This window comes from Hetaerina americana, unplaced genomic scaffold (assembly GCF_022747635.1).
Source record: "Hetaerina americana unplaced genomic scaffold, ioHetAmer1.1.p SCAF_2, whole genome shotgun sequence".
Lineage (NCBI taxonomy): Eukaryota > Metazoa > Arthropoda > Insecta > Odonata > Calopterygidae > Hetaerina > Hetaerina americana.
Genome location: NW_027286763.1, coordinates 79,448,185 through 79,474,425, shown reverse-complemented (window position 1 = coordinate 79,474,425; position 26,241 = coordinate 79,448,185). Strand labels below are relative to the sequence as shown.

At 37.4% G+C, this 26,241-nt stretch overlaps 1 protein-coding gene across 1 annotated transcript in view; it reads right to left on the bottom strand.

Moving 5' to 3' along the window:
• Positions 1-3,407: 3,407 nt before the first annotated feature.
• The window catches only part of Cand1 (Cullin-associated and neddylation-dissociated 1), a 44,977-nt gene continuing 22,143 nt past the window's right edge, over positions 3,408-26,241 (bottom strand). Inside the window, exons 11-23 of the mRNA XM_071585422.1 lie at positions 25,873-26,078; positions 24,093-24,251; positions 22,918-23,042; positions 18,791-18,922; positions 16,215-16,383; positions 15,269-15,441; positions 14,400-14,629; positions 11,991-12,189; positions 10,542-10,793; positions 9,283-9,474; positions 8,595-8,838; positions 7,181-7,327; positions 3,408-4,876 (exon numbers count right to left, since the gene is read on the bottom strand). Coding sequence (XP_071441523.1) covers positions 4,695-4,876; positions 7,181-7,327; positions 8,595-8,838; positions 9,283-9,474; positions 10,542-10,793; positions 11,991-12,189; positions 14,400-14,629; positions 15,269-15,441; positions 16,215-16,383; positions 18,791-18,922; positions 22,918-23,042; positions 24,093-24,251; positions 25,873-26,078 — 2,410 coding nt within the window. The 3' untranslated portion in view covers positions 3,408-4,694. The remainder of the gene's footprint in view (positions 4,877-7,180; positions 7,328-8,594; positions 8,839-9,282; positions 9,475-10,541; positions 10,794-11,990; positions 12,190-14,399; positions 14,630-15,268; positions 15,442-16,214; positions 16,384-18,790; positions 18,923-22,917; positions 23,043-24,092; positions 24,252-25,872; positions 26,079-26,241) is intronic.

Genomic DNA, 26,241 nt, shown 5'->3' with positions numbered 1-26,241 from the left:
CGACCCCACGCCCTCAGCCGTCGAAGAGGCCAGGATTCGTTTCTGTTGGGTATTTCTTAAAAAACCCAACGCCCATTTCCCCATTCGGATCGCCTTTGCAGTCAGTCCTCGTTCCACAAAGGGACAGGTGCTTGAGTATGGTTACCAGAGGAACGAGGAATACTTGCGGTAGCTGCCGCTACGAGCGATGATGTTAGCCTCTCGACGTTGCGCAACGCGTCGAAACCAGCGTCTTGTTTAAAAGTGAAATTGCGCTTGAATAGTGACCAATCGGCAAGACTGATGAGCCAGTTTTCAGGAGGCTTAAAACTGTTAAAGGAAATGTCTTCTTTGGCGAGTAAAGTGATCACTCACACAAAGATCATAATTAGCGGACATCTTCTGCATAGGAGCTAGACTTCTTGAGCATATAGGTACAGAGATCTTTAGCCGAGAATACTCCAATAAAACTGTTAAAACACATTTTTTCACCACTATTTAATAAAAAGATTAATATCCTCATTAAAGTTAGATGAAATCCGTTATATCCCATTTATCGGGCACCTTGGCTCTCCCCATTAAAGATCGTGTGCGTTAAAATCGTCCATCAATATAAATGGCCGCGGTAACAGGAGGACAAGGGTTTCTTCATTAATAGGTGTTACGGGTACACCCTCCGATAGATAAACGTTACACATCGTTATTCTCTCAGGGATGTACACTGTGACAGCCACTGCTTGGAATGGAGAATTCAATTGGACACGAAAGGTGTAAAAAAGGCCTCACGAATCGCAACTGCCACTCCACCTTGGGCTCGTTGACCACTGGTGTCATCCAGTCTTAAAACAGCATCCCTCTGAAATGCCCTTGTCAGCCACCTTAACATGTGTCTCTTGCAGACAGATGCAGGAAGGGTTAAAATCGTGAATTATAACAGCCAGCTCCTCCTCGTGCCGATAAAAATCATTGCCATTCCACTGCAAAATAAGTCAGGATGTTAATTTTTAAATAAGAAATGGCGAGATGACCTACGCGTGGGAAGATTATCGCTAAATGCGGGGTTTCCTCTTACACTCGCTCGCGAGGACCTCGGCATCATAGGTACTGCGGTCCTCTTACATCACCTACAGCTTCCGTGATTTTGCTGGAGGTGTCTTCTCACACCCTTTCGTCCCCTTTGTTAGGTTTTTATTTGAAGGGCCCACCAGAGTAGGTGCCTCGTTTTCCACCATACTGTTAGCCTCTTCGATACTTTATTTTTTCGTGTATTCATGTCTGCAGCGTTGCCCTTCGGATCGTGTTTGGGTGGCGATGATACATTAGGGGAACGGGAGAGAGAAAACGGAAGCGAAGGGCCGGGAGACTGTTCGGGCGATCAGCGCGTTTTCTCCTCGCTTCCAAATATGGGACTTTTTTCAGCGTCTTCATCTCTATTACCTTCCTTTTCTCTTCGTACAATCGTAGTCAGTCGACGATAGTCGATCACACCCGGAGAAAACATCTCTCTTGATCTCGTCGACTTCCACCACGCATAAGAGATCGTAATGACTATGAACTCCCCTACAGATCTTCAGGGTGCGGTGCACCTCCGCATTTATCGCAATGTCGTGGAGGGTTTCAATTAGCAGTGCACCTTCCCAGAGTTTCTTGACGCTCTTAGGGTCAACAGGTAAAATCTGCGGAAGTACACTCCGTATAAGGAAAGGAGACACCTATTTCAAGGTCTCACTTTCCTTGGCACAGGACATTATCAAGTACCGCTTGCATGCGACATAACTATTTTCTCCCCCGCCCGCGTCCGGATGTGATCTTTTAGGTGGTGGAAAGGTTTTTCCTTCATACTAATATTTCATCCCTCACCCTACCCACCCACCATATGGGACGCCACTCCGCTGCATAGGAGCAGTCCCCATGGCTAGCTCGAGGGATATATCACTTCAGGCACAGTTGTCTGTTTCGGGGTGGACCTTCGATGAAAGGGCCCACCAAAACCCTTACATCTCCGACCTCCCTACGCAAACCCCCACAACCTTGGCATTCCTTATCGGAACGAAAACGCGACAGAAGCAGATTGACCGGGAGTGGCTATCTCCCGGCCGCCTGTTCATGCAAAATCCGGGGCCAAAGAGGGGTTATACTATATGTTCCATTCCGGGCATCTGAAACCCGGCTGGGGAACAGCTCACCCATCTCTCATGGTTTTCCAGGCACGGAAAACACCCGGGTGAATCTCAGGCCAGATGTTATGGTCAAAAACATACAGATCCACTAGATGCATTCCTTGCTCACTGGGTGTTTGTTTGAGGGGTTGTCACCACACCCTTTTAGTCGCCTCTTATGCCAAGCAGTGATATTGTGGAAGTATTCTCAATCCCCCTATGCATAGAGGGTATCGTTGGTACTCTCTCCACCCCATGGGCAGGTGGTTTACCCTTGGTGGGGCATGTGTTGATCAAGTGGCCTACATTCCTGTTATGGAAGCATGAGTCCTCAAAGTTAAAATAAATTCAGTGGCTTCCCGTGCCCGTATTTCAATAAAAGGGATTCTAGGATTTGGATTCCCTTGGGCCTCACAAGGAAGCACTACCTTCTCCAATTTTTTTCTGCCCTGGAGTCCGATTCTGTGACCCAATGATAAGTTCCTATACAGGGCTTATGATCATTCCTATTTAGCTTAGAATTTCCATAGGTCGGCCTCTTGGAAATTCAGTGGAGACATTCGATATGACCAGCCTGCCCACTTTACTTTTCATTCTGCTTGCGATGACAAAGGACTATTTGATGACCACACCACCACATTCGTACATAAATTCTTCCAGTACTTGCTCATTTTACAGGTAAATACAGATGCATTTGATAGGTGGGTAGGTGGTATGGGTGATGTTTTCAGTTCCCAACTTCTCTGCCAGTCATTCCACATACTCATCGAGTATTGTGGAATGTGCGGCCTGAATAATAATGCTGAGCAGCCTATTTGGACCGGTCATGACAGGGATGATTTTGTGTGTCTTAAACGTCAGCATGCCCTTTACAGGGGTCTCAGCAGTAGCATATGAAGGACCTGCCATGACCCACCTCTGCATCACATCAATGATGAATTTGCATTCTTCTTCTGATGTCTCTGCATCATATGTCATTCTTGACAGCAGCTTTACCACTGGTCCCTAAGGCAACTCGACCTCAAAAGTCTTAACCAGTGTCTAGTGTCTTCAACCTGACTCAAGGGCTAGTGATTAAGAACTACTGACAAAAATACCAACTTGCACAGAAAAACCTGGAAGAGTGCCTCAATAATCTCATGCCATGGAAACCTGGTGAACAATCCACATGAATGTTATGCTCAAGAATAAACTGGAATGATGATCTCAAACCAACAATAATTAACTTAATATAATTTTTTCTGCTACCTACAAATAAGCATAATCAAATCAAACAACTTAACCTTTATTTAAGAACATCACTAACATAAGAATTTATCAATTAAACATGCTTAACTCCATTGCATACACATAGTCACATCAAACGATTCATTACACAGTTGTGACTAATATGCTCGCCTGCTTAGGCATTCACTTTTAACTTTTGCATAGCCAATGCAACAAATACACCTTGCAATTGTACTAAATTTCCAAGAAGTGGAAGGCAGAACATTGGGTTATGGAACTCAATGATGAAATTTACAGAAAACTTATGAAGAGTTATTGAGGAAAAAAGTGTTCCTAAGAAAATATTGGCACAGATTAGCAAGAAGGAGGTGATGGTGGTGGATACATTATTACCATAAAAATTTCAGGGTGTCTACTCTTGTCCATGATAAAATGGGTTCAATGTCAGAATCCATTAAATGTCAAGAAAACATCAAATTTATCAGCAAGACTGCAATGATTCTTCTTTTACTGATGTCATCATTACCTGGTCACCGGAGAAGATGTAATTTATGCTAACTAAAGTTTCACATAAGTCATCAATGTTGTCACAGCCCAGCTTACACCCAAGTTTACCATGCAATTTGTTGACAACACTGCACACCACTCACTCAAGTCCACCAGATGCAACTCATCAATCAACTAAACCCAAACATTTTCATCCAATGACAATTTGAGTGTAAGGACAATTTGCCAATGATCAACCAAATGAAAATGAATGCCATATCAAGTGAATAAAACACCCTAAATGGAAATAAAAATATGCAAAGGGATTTTTTTTTACGATAGCACACCTGGCTTGACAATTGAATAAACATTGCAATTGCTTGTACTGGGACATAAAGTACACCCACCCTAAAACAAAAAAAAATACTGGGAACACTGTTCACATTCAGGAGAAACAACTGAAAACAGTGAACAAATTAAGAGAAGGGGTTAAGGAGATTAACCACCACCGATGACCGCTCACTATTTAGCCAGCATAATAATTTCAAAGGCAAAGCTTCTTATTTCCCCCCTCCTCCTTCACCTTCCTGGAATATTAGTTTTGGCAATTTTACAGAGACAATGACCCCCTATCCAATGGTCCATCAGCTCAACAAACACTTTGCGATTGGGTGCCTCTTTGCATTTCTGTTCACAACGTGGAAGATTTGGACTGTAGATTTTTCTCCTGTGAGTAGTGTAGTTGCCTTTGAGAACATATCAGTGGGCGCTTCAAAGGGGATGGACATGCAACATTGTGCACCCCCCCTCCATTCATGGGCGCAAGCGGGGGCGGGGTTCCCTTCAGCTCAGGTCCATTGGGTTTGCATCGTGGGCACGTGGGTGGAATCCATGCCGGAGGTGCCTCTGGGTTGAAGGTGTGGGTCCCGATGCTGAAGAGTCACGCTGAATCGACTCAAAGATCCCTTGCAAATCCGGAGAGCTCCTGATTTGGGCGACAAACTCTCCGAGATGGGGACTCTTGTCTGTGAATGAGGCACCATAGAAACACAAGTTTGAAATCACAACAATGCCGGTGAATTAAAGATTTGAATGCATGAATCAATTACATTTAAAGAAAGAGGAGGAATGATGTCATCCACAGCAAAAAACCTGCCGAGGATAATTTTTATAAAACACAAAAAAACTGAGAGAGCTGAGCCTGCTTTGATGAAGGCTCAGCCTACTTAGAAGCCTTTGAAGAGATAATAAAATGAACAGAAATAAAAGGAAAATGAGTACAGATATGTTGGAAGGTAAGATGGTTGTTCGGAGAAGTCGAAGATAGAGGAAAAGTGGAATTGAGAGATATTGAGGTAATCAGACATTTAAGAATGTGATCAAGGGGATGATCTTGGATTAGTGGGGAAGGAGGAGGAAAAGATCAGGAATGATAGATGGAATTAAGGAAGCTAGAAATCATGAGGAGTTTAAAGAATGGTTTATTATAAAGTTTTGATGTTTAGTGTTTGCAATAGGTAAGACTTAGAAACAGAGCTATGCTTAATTCCTAAACAACAGAACTGCACATACATTAATACCTAAGAGTATTTTTTCTGGGCCCATTGTAAAATTACCTCTGGATTAGATAACTTCCGCAAATAATATCCATTGTTAACATCACAATGAACTGAGACATAAAGTGCAACTTATGTACGATTGCAGTTAAATTTAAAATGGAAAGGTTCTTCTACTTTATTCTCTTACTTTAGTAGTAAACGAGGAGTAGCTATATTTTCAAAGGAACCAGATAGGTTAGTTGACACTGAAGAAATTATCAGTTTTGCAGTTTGAAACAGGATGCCTCTTAAGTTACTGAATTTCAATATTTATTATCCCTAAATAGATTGCTAGAGCACTTTCATTTCAGTCTTATTACTAATCACATGGCAAGACAGCAAAAAAAGCTAAAACATCAACAAACAGTCACAGGAATGTTCTGAGGAGACCCATGTACCAAAAATCAAAAGGTTAAGTACAACATCCATTTAAAATAACAAGTCATAAATAGACGGCAGTTTACAAGTAGGTGTAAACCCAAATATGTAAAATAGGAGTAGAAAATGTATTCATCTTTAAACAATGAGTTATACATATTTAAGTCAATAATTTATAATTTTCATGCACAATATTTGTATTGTTTACAACAAATAAGGAAAAGTTGAGCAAGGTGTTTGAGGTGTTCACATTGTAACCTTGGTCATAAATGGTCAATAAATGCAAAATTTCATTAAAATCAAGTGAAATTAACAATGACTGAGAATTAACACACAAGACCGCTTGTATAATAAATGGTTGAGTGAACAGTGTGTGTGAATGGCTATGTGAACAGTGTTAAGGCCATAGCAAAAAATGAAACAAGTGTATTAAATAAGTCACACTAATAATGGAAAGATAATACATAGACTTAATAAAGTGATATACATTGCCCAAATTTTAGTTTAAACTTAAGGCCACAAAAACAGCTTGGTGTATGAATGAAAAAAGACAAAGTAACAAAAATAGTTAATGATAGTTACTTGAGTGAAGAAATCAAGCATAAGCGGCCGCATTTGGCTAAGAAGAAAGTGTTGTTTCATCAAGACAATGCACCAGCTCACAAATCCGTTATTGCAATGGCCAAAATTCATGAATTAAAGTTTGAATTGCTACCTCATGCACCCTATTTGCCAGATTTCGCCCCCTTGGATTATTTTCTGTTCTCAAACTTAAAAAAATGGCTCAGTGGTCAAAGATTTTCCAACAGGGAAGAAAGGATGTTGGCAGTTAGGGCTATTTTGAGGAGCTAGACAGTTCTTGTTATAAAAAGGGGAACGAACTCATTGAACATTGCTGGGATAAGTGTTTAGAGCTGAAAGGAGATTATGTTAAAAAATAAATACATTTTTTTCCAAAATTTTTGTTTCTCCTTTGTTGGGTTGTGTACTTCTAGGACCACCCTCATACGCGTAATACTCCCCAGTATCTCATGCTGTTCCCCTTGATCCAGAATTAAGAAAAAGAAGTCCTGAGGAATTACTCATTTTTCCATATGCCTTTTGAGAAGTGAACCTAGCTTGCAAAAAATTCTTATCCTAAACATTGATGGAGTTTTCAAAAAAACTGCATATGGTAAATGACTCTGTTAGTATTTTAAATCGGAAATTTCAGCAAGGAATTAATTTTAAAAGTAAGGAGGCTATTTGAAGAAGAGAAAAAATATTTAAAGAACAATACCATCTGATTTATAAGAAAAAATCACTAATTTATAGGCATCCACATCGTCACATTAGCCACTGTTTCATACTCACCAGCATCTGGAATAGTCAGCAGAGCTGCAACTGCCCGCATAGCTGAACGCTTGAGCTCATCTTGCTTTTCGTACTCCTGCTTCACAGAATTTGCCTTGACTTTCATTGTACATGTGCTGCGCAAAGGTTCAACCAAACGTTCGAGCCCTATAGCGTGAGAAAATTTATATAAACAAGGGAATAAACTTTAGGCTTGACATGATACATTTACAATCAAAATGAAAATACAATGACACACAGAGAGTACATAAATTCACACAGATAAAATTACTGTCAAAGCACAGATTGGGTTATAAGCATTAAAAAATAATGACAAAACTACACAAGATGCATATTCCAATTCTTCATTTAGAATATGCATGTAGTGGGATCCAACTGGAAAAAGTCTCATTTGGGAAATTGAGAAGGTCCAACGCAGGGCATTTCGTTAAAAACTGTTATGATAACAAAAAAAGCGTCACAGAAATGCTTCTGGAGTTGGGTTGGTAATCATTAGAAGGAACACGATTCAATGCTAGGTTGAACTTACTAAATAAATTCAGATCTGCAAGGTTCAGCGCCATGGTCTCGCAAATTATTCACACTCATTGGTCGCTTGGATCATGAATATAAAATTTGGGATCTAATTCCAGAACTAACAGATTCAAGGACTTATCCTTCCCACGGACAATATGGCATAGCAATTGTAGGGTTAGAGATAGCAAAAATCCTACTGGCAACCAACAGTGTCTACGAAATAAGCTTTACCCAACTTTCACCAATCTTGTACATTTGTTGTCAAACCCCTTCCAACATGACCGCATGAGACCGCCATTTAATGACTGCAGTGCTCAGTACAATGACAGTAGGTGACTGGGTGACTTAGTCACTTAGTCAAGTAGTCACTTAGCAAACATGATTATGAAACAGTTAAAAAACAAATTGTTGCATGAAGACAATTAATAAGAGACAGGAGGTAGGGGGTAATGGAATTGTGGTGCTACTGAGGAATAAATGAAAATAAAATGAATACATAGAATGACAAATAAGGAGGTACTTGAACTAGTGGGTGAAGAGAGAAGCATATGGAAACACACAAGAAGACAAGGGAAATTGAATGGACATAACCGAGGAGTGATAGTCCTCTGAAGGTTATAAATGGAAGGAAACATGGAGGGAGAATAATTATAGAGGAGGGCTTAGGATGAGGTACAGGAATTAGGCAATGGAAAATGTCGGAGCAATGAACTTTGAGGGACTGAAGAAATTGGTTGGGGACAGGATAGGTTAGAGAGCTGCAACAAACCAATCCTCAGATTGATAACCTGTGATGATGAATTCAAATTCTCATAATATCACATAAAACCACCATGACAACATATGAATATCAGCCACAATCGCTCGGACACTTGAATAAAACAAAATTTCTACTCACTCTGTAGCACAGCTGAGGGACATAATTGCGCCAACCGAGCCACCATAAGGTAGGTGAGCATTTTAATGTCATAATGATCTCGGAGGCCCCCTTCAACATGGTTGAGGAATTCAAATATGTCCAGGCGATCCATACAAGAGTCTAAAAGGGTGTACATGCATTCAAATGCTGCTTTACGCACATCCAAGCCATCGTCAACAGTGTGCTTGAAAGGACCCATTTCTACCTCTCTTATTAGCTCTTTCTGGAAGTTAAAAATAAATTATTAATCAACAAATGAAAAATAACCATAAACCAAAATCTATCAACAAAGAAGCAATATTGAAACTTCATCAATAAATTTGAGTGATTAAATGCTCAAAAACACATTTGCAAGTAATAATTAGGTTCCAGCTAACAAGCTCATGTATTACACAACACTTAAACCAGTATGCCACACAGAATGGTGCAAGTGCACTTTCTAATATGCTCAACATTATTTTTCATTAATGTAACATTCAGCAACCCTAAGTATAAGACTGCCCGCACTGTCATGAGCATGCATTAACGCTGAAGCATTTGCATTTTCTGAATGTGTTAGCATTGCGTGCACTATTTACAGCTTAATTTGGAATGCATATCTGGATCAAGAGAGGTGCTGACTCACAAGTTGTGGCTAGAACATCAAAGAGATGAGACGATATCATACCCTGACTTTGGTTTCAGCATAAAGACGAGGAAGAACTGTGTCCAAGAGATCCCTCACAAGAGAAGGCTTATTGTGTGCAGCTGAGTTGAAGGCCACAAGAGCCACCCGCCGCACATTTGGGTCAAGGTCTTCAAGTGCTCCTAGGAATCGTCCCATTCCTCCAGCGCGAAGAAGTGCATCTATTGGTTGGGGCTGAGAAATAAAAACACACTTGTCACGCCCCCATTCCTTCCCAACACAAATGTTTTCCAGATTACATTTTTTATTTATATTTCCTGAGAGTGCAGTCCACTCAGCTCATAGCAACCACAGGAATAATTACAAAATTTTAAATAAAAGGGCCTCATAAACAGTAGGCCAATGCAATTTTTATTTCCCAATATCAACTCTCGACAAATGATACATCAACATGGCGATAATTTTCGTGTACTTTGAATAACTGGGACCATAACATATTCACAATTATCCATATTGATAACACCAACCATGTTGGCAATACCCATATAGATCAACCCAATATCATCCACCTTGACAGTATTCTCCATATCAGCATAGAGTGGAATCTCATAATAAAAGCATCACTAGCAACACCATGACACTAGTGGAACTTGTGCTAAATAAAAAACATTAACAGCCGGTGTAATCACTCCAGGAGTCCTCCTCTCCTTGTTACTCGTTATGTGAAATGTCACTTGCCAAGTGAGGTTCCACTGTATTAATGATAATTATAGACCCTTGATTTACTGGGTCTTTAAAATTATCCCCATTTAACTGATCAACATAAAAAATATCAAAATGAGGTGTATATATCAGAATCATACCACACAGCCCTATGCCAAATTCCCTATCAATGAAGCGGCCATGAAGCATTATTTAACAAGACACTAACTTAATTTGCTATTCCAGTAATTTTGATAAACCATATACCAATGAACATAAACGAGATTACATGCAGAATTCTTGGGTCTGGGTTAAGGTTTCAAACACCCACATTACTACGGCTAACTAGCATTACAATTAAGGGTATACAATGTTGCAAATGTTAAACCTCAAAACATGTGCCTAACCAATAAACCCAAGGATTTTCCTCCCAATTAATACACCAGAAACATCTGCAATCAAACATCACTTCAAAGAATTCATATGATGCTTGGGAAAACAAAAATTTCATCACTCACAATAATGATTACTTTACCGATGAATTAAGAATTATACTCAGTGCAATACCTTAGGAAAAAAGTTATTTGGCCCTTACTTACCTGATCTGAAATGGTGAATTTCACTGCGGTGACAACAGTTGTCCTCATCAGGGGGGATTCTGACAAGAGGGACTCCTGTAGGTGTGGGAGCAGGGCCCCAGGATCGACAAGGGTAAGTCTACCAAGGCACTCAGCCACAACGTTTCTTGTTCCCTCCTCCGCACACTCACAGTGCCAGAACAGCTGCTGCCAAATGGCAGGCACCCATGCCTGCAGCTCACCGCCACCTGTGGCACTCTGGCTTCCAATGATCTGCAATGTGGACACATCTGTATTAGTATCACTTGCCAGCCATTAAAAAAAAAAAACCCTCAACATTGAAAATGAAAAGAGTTCCATGGTGACAGGTGGCAAGGAAAGATAACATCAGCGCAGTAAATACATGCACAGACTGGTTCATGTTACTGGGCGGGTAGAGTTAACAAATTTTAATAGTCATCAGGTCATTTGCTGTATAACATCATAAATACATGCCATTAAAGGAACATCAAATCGGGATGTGAAATTCATGTCTAATGTAAGATTAAATCTTAAATTTGTAATCATCTAGCAAATTCATTATCTATCCAACTGACTAGATTTCCAGTTTTTCTGATCTACTAACTTTCAATAATTTTTTGAAGGGCATCTATTTCATCAAAGTTGAAAAAATAAATAACACTGGACTGCAATATTGCTGATTTGTTATCTTATGCAATACCCATGATAGACATATTTAACATATAATTAAATCTTGGGTTTAGATTTAACAATTTAAACTAATTTCTCGAAAAAAAAATATGAATCTTAAACGTTTGAAATGGGTGGAATACATATTACTTTTGCCAAACTAAGATACTAAATGTGTAGTTAAAAATTGTAAATAGGATAATATTCATCACTGAGATCTGAGATCACAGTTTGATATGCCATATAATGCTTTACGTGTTATCAAAAGCTAACACCATTCAATAAAAAAACAATCTTAGATATGAATGAAGTGTGCCTAAATAAATTATAATTAAAAGAAAGTGATGCTTGTCTAACTTGCAAAATTTCAAAATGCATAATTCAAGGTAAAGCTGACACTGCTTGGGTTTATGATATTGCCATAAATTTGAGCTAATCTAATAAAAGTTTTTGCAAACAAAACAATTTATTTTTATCATTTTCAATTTTTTTTAAATTCTGGAAATGTAGAAGACGTATAGTTACAACCACAGAACTTTGATAACATGGGGAAAAAAAAGAGAAATCTCCTATTCCAAACCGCATATTTATAAACTCTAAACTCCATTTTTATTAAATCAAACATATTTATGAGGAAACTCCAATATAAAAACAATTCAGCTGCACAGCTAATGCCCATTTCAGCAAATGCTAATAATTATATAGCTATGGGATTTAACAAACACAAAATAGAGAATTAATAAATAATTATTTATCATCTAAAACTTGGCAAGCACCAACCTCTTTGAGGGAATGCAGAAGGAGGTACTGCCTCCTAGGTGTCGCTTCAATTTGGTTTAGTACAAAAGGCAGGAAATGAGACAGATTGCCAACTGCAATACCACCGAGGGCATGAGATGCAGCTGAGCGAACCTCTTCCGATGGTGGTGAAAATGAGTCCAGGATGGCTCGTCCTATGTCTGGAACATCACTTAGGTCTCTAAAGAAAATAAAAAAAAAATCATATTTTAAATGAAAAATTTCAAATATTCCAATAACAGAAAAAAAGGCACAAATTATTTTTGGGAAACCTATGGATCAGTTTTCTCCTTGCCATAATTTATGGTCCAAACAATAATGCCAATATATTTTGCTGTTCAACATATTTTACAGATGTCAGTGGTTTTGGGTGGTAAAACTTTAATGAGAAAAGAACTAGCACCACAAGTATCAGGCAAGTACATGGTTTAAATGCAAACAATAATAAATCCCTACCAATGTTCAAGATACAGTGGAACCTCATAATACGAGCATGATTCGTTCCACAACCTTTCTTGTAAAATGAAAAACTCAATTAATGAATAATTTTTTTCCATATAAAGTGATGTAAAATACGATGATTTTCCTCGATAATATTTGATAGTAAGCAAGAAACCCCTTAAATGTTTATGTAATCATGTTTGGTTAAGGGTTGAATCTCTTTAGATTCATTAAGTAAATGCATCTTTTAAATTAAACACTAACTTTATTAGTATGACCTAAATCTTTTGAATTTGAGATTGGTCAAAACTTCTTTTATCAAAAATAATTTTTCCTTCATACATTTTTGAATTTCAGGAAGCAATGAGTACTTCCTTACAAAATTATGAGAACGTTAAATTTTTCTTTCCAATGATACCATTGTTGATGCTATGACATTAATAGTGCAGGCGGAAAACTTTTTTGAATTATGCAAGTTTCCACACGGCCATAATTGAGTCTACTTGGGAGTAACTGATGGAAATTTTCATGAAAAAAAACATGTCATTGAAAAACATATTAATGGTAAATTAATCGCAAAATCAAACAACACTAAATAACATGTAAACAAATACTGTGGCAACTTATTTGATGGAATATGTTTTTCAAAATAAATTTAAAAAATACATGTGGTGGCTGCTGATTTTCACAAAAATCTCTTCGACTCTTCAAGATTCACTGATGCACATATTAAATTTTGAAGTCTTTTATTGAAGTTTCCAACAAAAACATTATCTTTAAGATTCTCCAAATGAGAGAGGCAAACTTTGCATTTATGTGAAACTAATAATTAAGGATACACATATATTTTCCTACAGCCCAGCTAGTTTTCTAGCAAAGAATACATTACTTACTACCTGGCTTTATCAGAAGACTGATTGTAATTTTTATGATAAAAAAGGGTCTTAATGACACTACATTATATGACATATAGATAATGGCATCACTATATGTTAAGCATCAGGGCCACAACTTATTTCTGATTTTACAATGACCTGACTTTTCCGGGTTTGGCATAAAACAAATCATGTTTTTCCAGGTGTTAGAGTTTTAAATAAACTTTATGTGTATCAGTAATAGGTCAATTCCTCTTTCTCCTAGTTCCAGTGCTAGTTCAGCTGTTCGTTGGCTTAAGTTCAGTTCTTTATGCTGATAGTTCCTGAGAATTTTGAGCTCTCACAAACTTTTACATGCAATTTTTATGGTTATTATTAGTTTCACCATAGTTTTGATGATTGCACAAAATATATAGAAATACATGCACTGCATGTCAAATATTTTTTAAACATCCTTTATAAACGACAGATAAAGGATGAAATAATGGAAGACATAAATCTAATATGAATTTCCCAATTTTTAGCATCCTAATTTTTTTCTGGCTCCAGTTCTTAGCATTAGCTCTTGGTTTAGTCCCATTAATTTAAATATAAAAAATAATGTACTGCATTAATAAATACTTTTGCACAAATCTGATATAAATGAGAAAATACACTAGTATTTGGATACTGTATCTAATTGATAAACTAATCAAACCTTATATCTACTAATTTCTTTATTACATAGCCATATGTTTAAATGAACACAGCTTTATCTGGCCAAGATACATTTTACTGACAAATTCAAAATAAAGGGACCTCATTATTTCTTGTCGTCTTTCACTATTTCAAGTTTGATTGAGATCTACTCATTACCATTGGGTTCTGTTTCTTGTATGCTTCAAAAGTTTATGTAAGAGGAAAACAGAACTCACTTCATATCTAATCTGACTAACCAAGGATGAGAAATATTCTCAAGTGCCACATTTCAAACAAAAATTAGAACAGCATCAGAGTAAACATCCACCAGAACCCATCCATATTAACCCAAATCGCCCTAAATCCATGTAAATAACATACTAAATGAAATACTTACAGGTGACGTCCTATCTCTCCAATTGCAAGTAAGGCAAAAACATGCTCGGCATCAGAGCGGCCTGGGGTAACAGAAGTGGCTGTTCCCTGGTTAGGTGGTGACACTGCACCGGCACACTCAGCTGTACCTTTCCTCACATCAGCCAAAAATTTCTCAACAACCCCGAGAGCTTCTTCTCGACTCCAGGTCACAGTGAGGGCAGCTACACATTTAGCCAAAGAGTGATAAGCCTTAAAGAGAATACAATGTCTCCCATTAAATCTAGAATAAATACACCCTAACACAGCATCTCTAACCAGACATATATAATGATTATGAAGAACAATTTATGGTTCAAGAGGTTTTCCTAATTTTAACTTTTTATGTAACACTTTGCTTCAGGGCATTGAGCAGATAGATATGTACATGAAATAGAAAGGAATGCATTAAGCATTGAATAGCATTATTCACACTATTTAGGGTGAGTGCCAGTAAACTCTTGAGTTTATCACGAAATATATAATACATTAGCAGTGGGACGACATCCCCATAGGCACAATGCATGCAAGTTTTGCAGCAGCAGCACCACATGTGTTATGAAACTAAATGCACTACACGGTAGAACATTTCCAATTTATTTTGGAAAGTTCTTTTTTTGGAAGTTTGTAATGAAGGCAATCATTATCTATGCCTGATGGGGGAAAAAATTCTAAGTATTTGCCTCAGCAAATAAGCTTGCATTTTATAGGACGAAGTTATGCCATTTAACCACAGCCCATTAGATGCAGGGTGATTTTAGACCACATTTTGGAGTAAGAAAGGACATCTAATGAATCGGGAAATATGGTAAGGAATTGAGGAAAATCCATTAAGGTGCATAGGACTTTTACCTGGCGATGAACCACAGGAAGGGTTCCACGAGACTGATGAGATGCAGGTGCTCCAGGATTACTCCTGTGGACAAGTGACACAAGCATGCCCAAGAGGTCACTATGCCCCAAGCCAGGGAGTCCAGCCACCACTAAGGCCCTGAAGAACCCCAGCATGGAATCCAGGGCAGCACCTGAGCGAAAACATGAATGCAGCTATAGAGGGAGAAAATTCCTGATTGAGGGCATTTTATACCATTACACTGAAAGCAAATCCTCATAACTAAAAATTCCAGGTTCCTCCAGCCTACTCATAAAGAGCTATACCCCACAAATCATTTTGGAATCCACCAAATTGGTATTTTGTAAAATGCTGAAACGCAAGCATGACGTAAATTTTGAGAAGGCACATGCACACTTTTGTCTGTCCTACCTTGGAAATCAGGATGGACATTCATTTCCAAGGTCAGGTGCCAAATAACAGTCCTAGGGTGTCTACCATGTGCAGAGTAAAAGTCAAGACTTCAGGAAGAAATCTGACTTTTTACTCTGCTCAGGATGAAGTCTGACTTCACCCTGCAGACGATGGTCGAGTTAGCCATTGAAATGCTGGAGCCCCATATTTATGTCATCTGAGAACTCCAAAAAACCATTTGTTTTGACAAGAGAGCCTGAGATCCTTGATGCCACATTTCCCGCTCAAAACACAATGAGCAATAAAATATACTAATACTTTCCCAAGAGCCTTCAGCCTGGCCTGGAGGGTGGGCCACACATAAGAGAAACAGCAAGCAATAGTTTAGCAACACTCCAATGGCATAATGCAGAAACAATAAAACTGACATCACATGTGTGTGTACATGTTTTCTTTGCCATACAAAAGAATTTTTATAAACGGTAAACTAAACAGGAAGAAATAATAATACCTGATCCCATAAAAATAGAATAAATCACTTCAACAACTTACCCTGAAGGAGAGGTGATCGAACCAAATGTAGCACTTCCGGGAGAATGGCATGGGATGGCCCTATTAAAGCAGTGGGTAGGAGTGTGGCTATGGAGGTGAGCAGCGTTAGTGTTAATTGAGCTACATGGAGATCGGCTTCACTTAACAGGGGCGGTAGCTCTGATGTTACCTGGATGATTCAAAGGAAATTATTAAAAAAGCATTAATTATAAACATGAAGTTTAATATTGAAACAATTTCTCATGTGAGTCTTTGAAGTTGTACAAAATACAAATTATGGGATGACATTTATGACAATAAAAAAATTTGTATCAGATGAAACCCTCTTTTTCAATGAGCTTAGGAAAAGAGGCACATGTCGCAGGATGTAATATGGTACAAGGTCTGCTTACAAAATTCCCGAACTTTCTGAATAGCACACCTCCAGTGGGTTACTTATTCATTGGCTTGGAGGCGTTGTGTCCGTGGAAACTTCCAGACACCATTTTGTTGATTAATTATGACCATTTAGGTGAAGGGTTGTTTGTGGAGTACAGCAAAAAATCAGATCCCTGGAAATGAGCTCAGTAACGGAGCAACATTATTCTGTGAAATTATGTGTGAACCTCTGTAAATCCTCGGAAACTTTTGAGTTGATTACCAAGGCTTATGTTGAGGATGCTATGAAACATTCTGCATGTTATATGTGGTTTAGCTGGTTCGAAAAGGGGCGGCAATCAGTGGAAGACGAGCGTTCTGGGAGACCATCAAATTATGACCCCCGCATTGAGAAAGTGAACGATCTCGTTCACTGAAATCCACGTTTGACTGCCAGCGAACTTTCAGAAGATTGTGGCATCTCGATGGGTTCATGCTATGAAATCCTGATAGAGAAATTGAGAATAAATCGAGTCACCGCCAAATTTGTGCCCTGTCTGATGACAGCTGACCGGAAACAAGATATTGAGTTCAAGTCTGTCAGGAACTGTTTGATCAAGCTGAAGAGGATGAAACCTTCTCGTCCAGAATCATAACAGGTGATGACATAGAAACAGAAGTGCAATCTTTACAATGGATTGGTGAAACATCCCATCAAAAAAAGCTCAACAAGTTCACTCGAATGTCAAGGTGATGCTGACTGTTTTTTTTTATGCAAAGGGGGATGTGCATCACAAATACCTACCTTAAGGCCAGACAGTCAACACTGGGTACTACTGAGGGCTTATGAAATGCCCAAGAAAGAGAATCAGATGAAAATGGCTCTAACTTTAGAGGAGCAGAGAGTGGTATTTTTCACCACGGCAATTCGCTGGCTCTTCTGTCTCTCAGAATTCATGAGTTTTTTGACAAAAACAAGACTAATGTGCTTCCCCCCACCCTACTTAGAAAACTTGTGAGTTTACCTGTTCCCCAAATTAAAAATCCCACTCTAAGGAAAAAGACTTGTCGCCATTCCAGAGATGGAGAAAAATTTGACAAGAGTAGCTCATGAATATTCCAGGAGAAGCGTTCCAAGACTGTTTCAAAAAGTTAAAACACTGTTGGGATAAGTGTATGTACAGGGTGCAGGGCTTTAATCCAGAAAAATTTCAATTTGTATTTCCCGCCATACCATAGTTCTACTGGAGGTCTCTATTGGCGTTCTTGAAAGCTAGAGGAATCTAGTAAACAGTCATAACCTCAAAATGGCCGAGATGTTGCACACAAGTGCTAAGTACAATCGAAGAGCCACTACTATCAAAAGTGTTCGCCCTGGACTTGACTCTTCGAAGGGGACAATAATTTGTCATTGAAGTATTTTTTTGTAATAAATAAAGTTTGGGCACTTTTTGAACAGCTCTAGTACATAACCTGACCGATTAATAGTAAAATATCAATTATCAGAGCTTCATTTAAATACAAATACAAAAATATACACAAAGAGTTTGTTGCAAATTTGAACACAAAAAAGGAATTCCATTATTTTGGCTTATACTTGGTTTGAAAATTTTTTGAGAAATAGCAATTAAATTGGAGTTACTAAAGGAATAAAAACTATGGTGAAAAATACCTTTCTTACACATACACTTCTTTCTTAGAAACTGTTCAATTCAGGCTGTTTGGAACTTATAAGTAAAATCATTTTAAAAATGGTACAAATAAGCACTAGTGCTACAAATTAAAACACACAAAATTAGAATGCATTGCAAGTGCATTCAAAAGCACCAATAGAATATCAAGAGTAAATTAGACCTCATATATGGTAAACTAATGCTCCAAATAGTGTCATATCATTTGTAATACATTTTTTCAGGAACCAAATATGAATGGTAATTGGGGAGCAAAAGTAGAAATTCAAATACTACACAATTTGAAAAAGAACATTTCCTGAGCAGGTAATACAACTGAGCAATTAATGTGCACAGGCAATTCATAATTACATTTTAATACAACCAATATGAGTAAAACCACTTTGAGATATTTTTCAAACTTTAAAGAATAGCACCAATTAATTTGATAAATCATGTAATAACCTGATATTCACATACCTGTGCATTAATTAACCCACAACAATTGTGAAAACTTATCTCACTCAGTAAAATGATAACGATACTAACCTCATTAAGGAGTTCATTCGTGAGGGCAGATCCATAGTTCTTGACTAGTGTGTCCAACAGTGTGAGGGTGCTCAGTTTTAAGGCTCTCTGGTTTTTTCTCAAGAAGGAGCCCAAAATTGGAACTGCTTCAGCCTTGACAAAAAAGTTTCAATGATGCATTATACCAGACAAAATTTTACAAAACAGGAAATTATTTCAGTGAAAAGTTAAATTCAACCAATTCATCAAATGATATGTTATACAGTGATAAGGAAGTATTTCTAAAAAAGGATTACCCAGAGATATTGATTGATTAACTGCCTGAAATCTTGTGAAAACTTTCTGAAAATATGCCTTATTATTGTTCTTCACTTAAAATGCAGATAATTGTTTTCAATAGTGCATCATTTATTAATACATTAATATAAGGAATATTCAAAAATAAGGGCTGCTTGGTCATCACAAAATATACATTGGAAAAGGGTTACACTGACCATTTTAGTTTCACATAAACCACCTTCACTTTTCTAAATAATTGCCGCTCACTTTTAAGCCATATTTTTTGTAATGCTGCACCAGCTTCTCTAATCCCTCAGCATAGAAATTCGATGCCTAGTTGACAATGCTGGTCTTGAGTTCCTGGTCATCTTCATACGAATGTCCACAAATCCACTATTTCAAGTGGGAGAAGAGGAAATAGTTGCAAGGTGCAGGGTTGGGACTGTTAACTGTGGTCCAAAAATGCTTGTCCACTCTACATTCTTTGCTCTTTGGGATGGTCAGTAAGCATTTTTGGTACCCACCTGGCACATAATTTGTAGTAACAGAGTTTTTCTGTAAAAATCGTGTATGCTGTGGTGGATCCAACTAATGGAAATTCATCAGCCAGTGCACTAATTGCCAATTGTCAACCACTCTCAGTTCTTGGTCCACTAGTTGAATGATTTAATCAGCCTGGATACTGGGGGGGATCGAGATGGTGCGGGGGCTAACGTACTGGCTTCCCACCCTGAGGGCGCGGGTTCAAATCCCGGCGGTGTTGAATATTTTTCAGAGGTATCTCGATCCCTACTTGAGGTGCTTTGTGGAGGGCACTTTGGGTGAGTACGCCGTCCGTCGGATGGGACGTTAAACTGCGGACCCCTTGGCGCCTTTCGTAAAGAGTAGGCTAATGCCGACGCCGGGTTTCTCTCCACCCTTCATCCTTTCCTGTCCATCCCCTATGGCGCAAATGACCTCAGTTGTCGGTCGCCTCCCCTAAAAACTACTACTACTGGATACTGGGTCTGCCACACTACTCTTCATCATGCACATTTGTGTGGCCATTTTTGAAGTCTCGACACCACTGTCAACTTTTCCTTCACTCATTGGCGTAAATCCATTAAGTAGGCACCACTCTCAATGAATCTGGGCAGCTGATGATCCTTTTCGCACACAAAATTGGAATTACAGCATGTATTTTGCAACTGGTGGGAGTAACAACTTCAGCTGACATTGTTATCTGCTTTCGCTGACACACAAAGGAATACTGAATCAAAACAATAACTTCAGCGACTCCAGAAAAAAGTAATAGAAGGTGTTCCATTCATTCAACTATGTTCTGAACCACCTATATTTAAATATAAGAAAATGGCCCTTACTTTTTGATTATGCCTCTTACTTTTCTGCTATACATATGATAATTATTTAAAATTCTTAATCACTAATCAACATGAAAACTCTTTCATAAATCAATATCCCTTCATAAAATTTCAAAGTAAAACAATGCAATTCATTAAGATGGCAGATGATATAAATTTTGTGAATGGACCATTCTGTAAAGAATTAGTATGGGACTACGAAAAGCACATAAATTTGATGTCTGTTGTATTTCCTTTAAAAAATATGGCAGTATGGATGCTCTGGGAATCAGCCAGAACATACGAGGGTCATCCGGAAAGTAGTACCCGTTCGTGCCGCATGAAGTGCTGACGACGCGAGTAGCCGCTGGACGAGGTCAGATAGCTTCAGTGGCTTGTCTGCCTTCTCTGAGCCAAGTTGCGTGACGCTAGCATTGCCTGTGTTGTTTCTGTGATTGTTTACAATGTTTAAAAAAATTGAGAACGCCGCCAGTTGTGAAGTGAGGGCAGTGATTAAATTCCTCAATGCAAGAAACGTTCGCCCATGTGATATTCATCGCCAATTAAAGGAGGTGTATAGAGACAATGTAATGGACGAGTCGTCTGTTCGGCGGTGGTGTCGCAACTTCAACATGGGGAGGGGGAACACACACGACGATGAGCGTTCGGGAAGACCGTCTGTCATTACAGACCAACTGGTGAGCTCAGTTGACGAATTCGTGAGGAACGATCGGCGCGTCACAATTGATGACATCTGTGAGCATTTTCCCAATGTTTCTCGAACAATTGTTCATGAAATTGTTAAACACCATCTGCATTATGCAAAAATTTGTGCAAGATGGGTCCCTCGCGTATCTCAATGAGCTGGCGGCGAAGGACTATGCAGCAGGAATACAGAAACTTGTCACACGTTATGACAAATGCCTTAATTTGCTTGGAGATTATGTTGAGAAGTAGTTTAAAGTATCCTCTTTCAAATAAAATTTTTTATGTTTGCTAATATTTACTTTTGTGTCTTTATTTCACGAACGGGTACTACTTTCCGGATGACCCTCATATTAAATAAATACATTAAATCTTCTAGAGCTACTATTTATTGCTAATAAATGTTCCATTTAGAATTGAGGCTTTACCAAGTAAGCTCAAGGAGTGCTGTTAAAGGTGGTGACACCTCTGAATTCTGTAATTATAGGCCTGTATCTATACTATCAAGGTCAAATATAATTGGGAAAGATGCTAGACAAAGACTTTTGAGCTTTGTGAACAATATGATTGCTTTTATAATATCTGTACGGTTGTACTGAAAATTCTGCCACAGTTTGCTATGCTTTCAATACCATTGTTTAACTTCAAATGTTCTTGACCAAAGGTAATTAACTTCTGGCCTATTTACTGAATTGACTAAAGAATTAAATATAACAGATCATTATTTTCTCTTATATAAACTAGAAAGAGCTGGAATGAGGTATATCTTCAAAATTGATTTACAGTTATCTATCAGGGAGAACTAATATGTCTATTCTAACCCTTGCAAAGTTGCCCTCTCCCTATATATTGTTGGGTACCTCAGGGTTCAGTTTTAGGACCTTTGTGATCCTTATTTTTATCAATTACATCAGTTATCTGCCACTTTTAGGAGTAATGTTCCTTTTTACTGATGATACAAAGATGTTCTAAGCCAGTCTGACAGAAAAAGAATTATACGCTAACATGTAACATGATTTGAATGCCTGGTGTGGCTGGTTCATTACTAATGAATGAACAATTAATATTTTGAAAACTAAGTCCATAGTTTTTTCATAAACCAGCTGACAAACGTAGTATATTGACCCCCTTAACAATTACAGAGGATCTGCAATCAGTGCAGTTAATTGTGTAAAATACATGGGTCGTTCAAGAAATCCCTAGGAAAAAATAGAAAAATACATAATATTGAGTAGATTTTTTTTCAACATAATCTCGTTTAGCTTAATACACTTATCCTAGCGTTTCTGCAACATTTAAAGATTTAAAGTCATCCAAATAGTAAGATTTCAGAAGGTCCCAAAAATCCTCTAAGATGTCCATGTGCATCCCTTGTTGGACAATTTCACCTTCTTTGGAGCCAGAACGCCTTTAGAAACCTACTGTTTTCACTGTTCTGAGGGAAGTAGTGCATCCATATTTCGTCCACAGTTATAAATCACTGCAGAAACTCATCAAGATTGCAATGAAAAATGCAAAACCAGCCAAATTAACCACATTATTGCTTTATTCTCCACTGACAGCAAACATGGCACCTATCTAGCTGAGTTCTTTTCACAGTCAATTTTTGAGTAAAATTGAAAATAATGTTCCTTGTAATATGCCTGCGCCCTCAACTATTTCATGAATTTTGATCACCCAAAATCACATTCAGGATTTTGAGTGAAAGGTGAATTGAAGATGGAAATCAAATTTACCAAACAATGGTAAGGGAATTTAATTTTCATCTTGGTTGTATTTTAAAAATACGACTCATTGAATTTCACACTCAATTTAACTACTTACCAGGATAGGCGACAGATCTATGTGCAGTGGAGAGCCAGCTACTTTAGTCAAGGCCTTAACTGTTGTTAATCGGGTTATTTCATTCCGCAAACGATCCAGAAATATTGGCAAACAGGTGTGAAGTTCTCCCTATAAAATATTATGAAAACAATGTATTCATTAACATCGGTTTGATACAAAACATGTATTACTGAATGAAAAAGTATAAAAAACGACCTATTTCAACAGTCATTCCACTAATTTAACATTTAATTCAACTGAATCAGACAGTACACCCTTTAAAGCGCGAGCAATTACTTAAGCAGCACAGGCATAAGTGAAACAACATTATGGATCTTGAATTATTACAATTAAACATTACGGGTGGAACCTTTTCTGTATTACTGATTTTAGTCTCTTCCTTAGGTTTGAACAGCCTTGAGAATAACTTGGTGGAAATCTTACATGATAACAAATTTTGGAGAAATAACATTCATACATTGCACGTGAAAATTGCAGGGCTATTTCACCAAACTTTTATATCACTAAATAGGCTAGTTTTAACTTTAAAAAAATACAAATATTTCATCAATACTTACTGATTGCTCTCCTGTCTGTTTCACATTGAAACTTACTGGTTTAAAGTTTACTTATCTTAATGCAGATAACAAAATGAAAATGAGATTCAATGAAAGAACTGAGTCTATATCTATTTATCTAATCTTTATCTATTACACACTTATGAAACCACCAGTGACAAAGTAGAAATATGAATTCAAAAATGACTTCTGGGACTATTTAATCACCACTTATACAGTAAATACTGGGTTAAAATTACACTGTGCACATCATTTCATGGATTATTACATTTGTATCTCACATCACTCAATTAATTTAATTAAAATAATCCGATGTGGTTTCATAATATTAACCAGGCCTAAATATAATGAATAAAAAATTCAAGTTTTAAGACTAGCCTAAAATAATTGAGGGTAAGATCAGAATGTAAATGACAATAAGAATTTTTATTATAATATAATCAGCATCAAAAAACATTTAGTCAATTGAATTAAATTATTAATATTTTCGTGTAATCAACTGGTGGAAAAATAATTCTCCATACATGCTTCACAGCCCACATTAGCCATGCTGCACTTGGCATACTTCTGCTGTAATATGGCGTGTCATTAGATTACTTGCCTGCAAATAATCACCAAGGTTGCAGATGATTTGACCCATACATGATATAGCACGTTCCTTCACTTCCTGATCAATGTCAGCTGCTCGCAAGCGCACTAAGGTGCAGCGGTACAACTCGGATGTAAAAGGCGTGAAGTCAAAACCACTGGGTTCATCTAGGAGAAAACAAATAGAAACTCAATCCATAGAATACAAATAACTTATTCAAAGAATTTTATTAAAATAGTATTCTTTGGGGGGCTATATATCTATTAGATGAACAACCAATGAAAGAACATGCTTTACAAAAACATACTAGTGTAAATTGTAAAACAGTTCACCTATTTAGGAAGTATTTTTAAAGAATGGGAGCAGGCAGTCTTCTTAACAGATGATGAGACGAATAAAATCCCAGATATCACATACTCACAGAAAAAAAATTTGCGACTAGGTTTTCTTGTCCTGATTTGGTTCATTTAATTACAGTGGACTTTGGTTCGCTTTCTCTTTGTTAGTACATTTCTCATTTCAGCATATCCATTTCTTTATATCTAAGACCCAACCCACACATGCTAACACACTTTGGTTTCCTCTTTTGTACATCAACAGAAGTTCAAAATCCAAATTTGTCCATGCACAAGTAATTAACTTAAGGCAAAATGAACAAAACTAATTGAAAAGATAATATCTCATGCAAAGAATTAGAATCACTTAAAAATGGTATTTTTAGTCAATAGTAGCAGAAAAATGGTCATGAAATCATGTCAATGAAACAAAAAAAATCAAAACCTATGGTTTATTTATCACTAAATATGCACATATAATGATGTTTGTTAAAAAAATAATGGTGGCACTGTTATCAAAATACAGTTAACTCTTGATTATCCATATTAATGGATGTATGATAAAGCATGGATAACGGAAATATGCAGAAAATATGGTCGTGACATAAATGGATTATATGTAGACAATCCATTTTCATTCCTTGTGACTCATTCAAATTTTTTAACAATGGAAAGAGTACACTTCTTTCAGTTTTGCTGCCATTTTTATAAGGGGAGAAGTATAGTTTTAGAAGAAAATGGAACTATAATCAAGTTAATATCAGAAAGTATTTTCTCAAAAAGCTAAATCAATCACATAGCCAGGGAAATACAAATGATTGGCAAAGAACAAATATTGACAAAGGACTGCTGGTATAGATTCAAAGCCATTATTTGATATAAATCTACATCTCCAGGACAGTCAGTATGACTTTAACCCTTGATTTGTGGACACTTTAAAAAGTTGATGGTTCACAGCATAACTTAGCAGAAATAATTCATAATTAGTAATGAGAATATCTGATTTTTCCAATTGGGCATTTATTGAAACGACCAAGATTTTGATGAAAAAGTCATAATTAGATCCCGATAATGACTTTGTAGTAAAACAACAGTAATTGAATAAAAGGTCATTGCGGGTCCTGATGATAATTTCACTGTTCATATGGATTCTCAAATTACACAACACCATCAAGGAAGTTTACGATAGCCCATTTTGAGACTTTCTTCCATACATAATGAAACTCAATTTGGAAAGAGTGTCATTTTTGACCAAGCACAACAATAAAACCAATGAGGAAAAAGTGTTACTGACAAAATCCACAGATCACTTTTATGAACTATAGAAAAGTTGAGAAATGATAAAATAGTTCATATTTGACTGGGACAAAATGTGTCCCACAACAAGTTAAAGGAATTGATAACAATTAATGGCAAGCAAAAATGAGTAAAATCTCTTAACTGTATCACTCACCTAGTGGCCTAATTACGCAGACCATATAAGTAAGTACAAGCAATGCTTCAGCTGCAATCTTGTAAAACGGATCAGAAACAGCTGCAACAATGGGAGGCAACAGTAGGTGAACATATGGATGAAATGCTTCCGCAGGATGAGATGTAAGCAGGCAATGGACAAAAGAAAGACCATCTATCTTCATGTTGCTGCTGGAGTTCTTTTCACTAAAATATAAAGGAAATAAACAATGAGAAAAGAAATTTATTTTTTTCATCACAGAAATGTAATATTTCATACCGCATTTCCCAATTTATGAATTTAGATAGCCATCTACATACTTCTTAAACAACACCATTTCCTGAATGTCAAAGATCAATGATTAGAGAC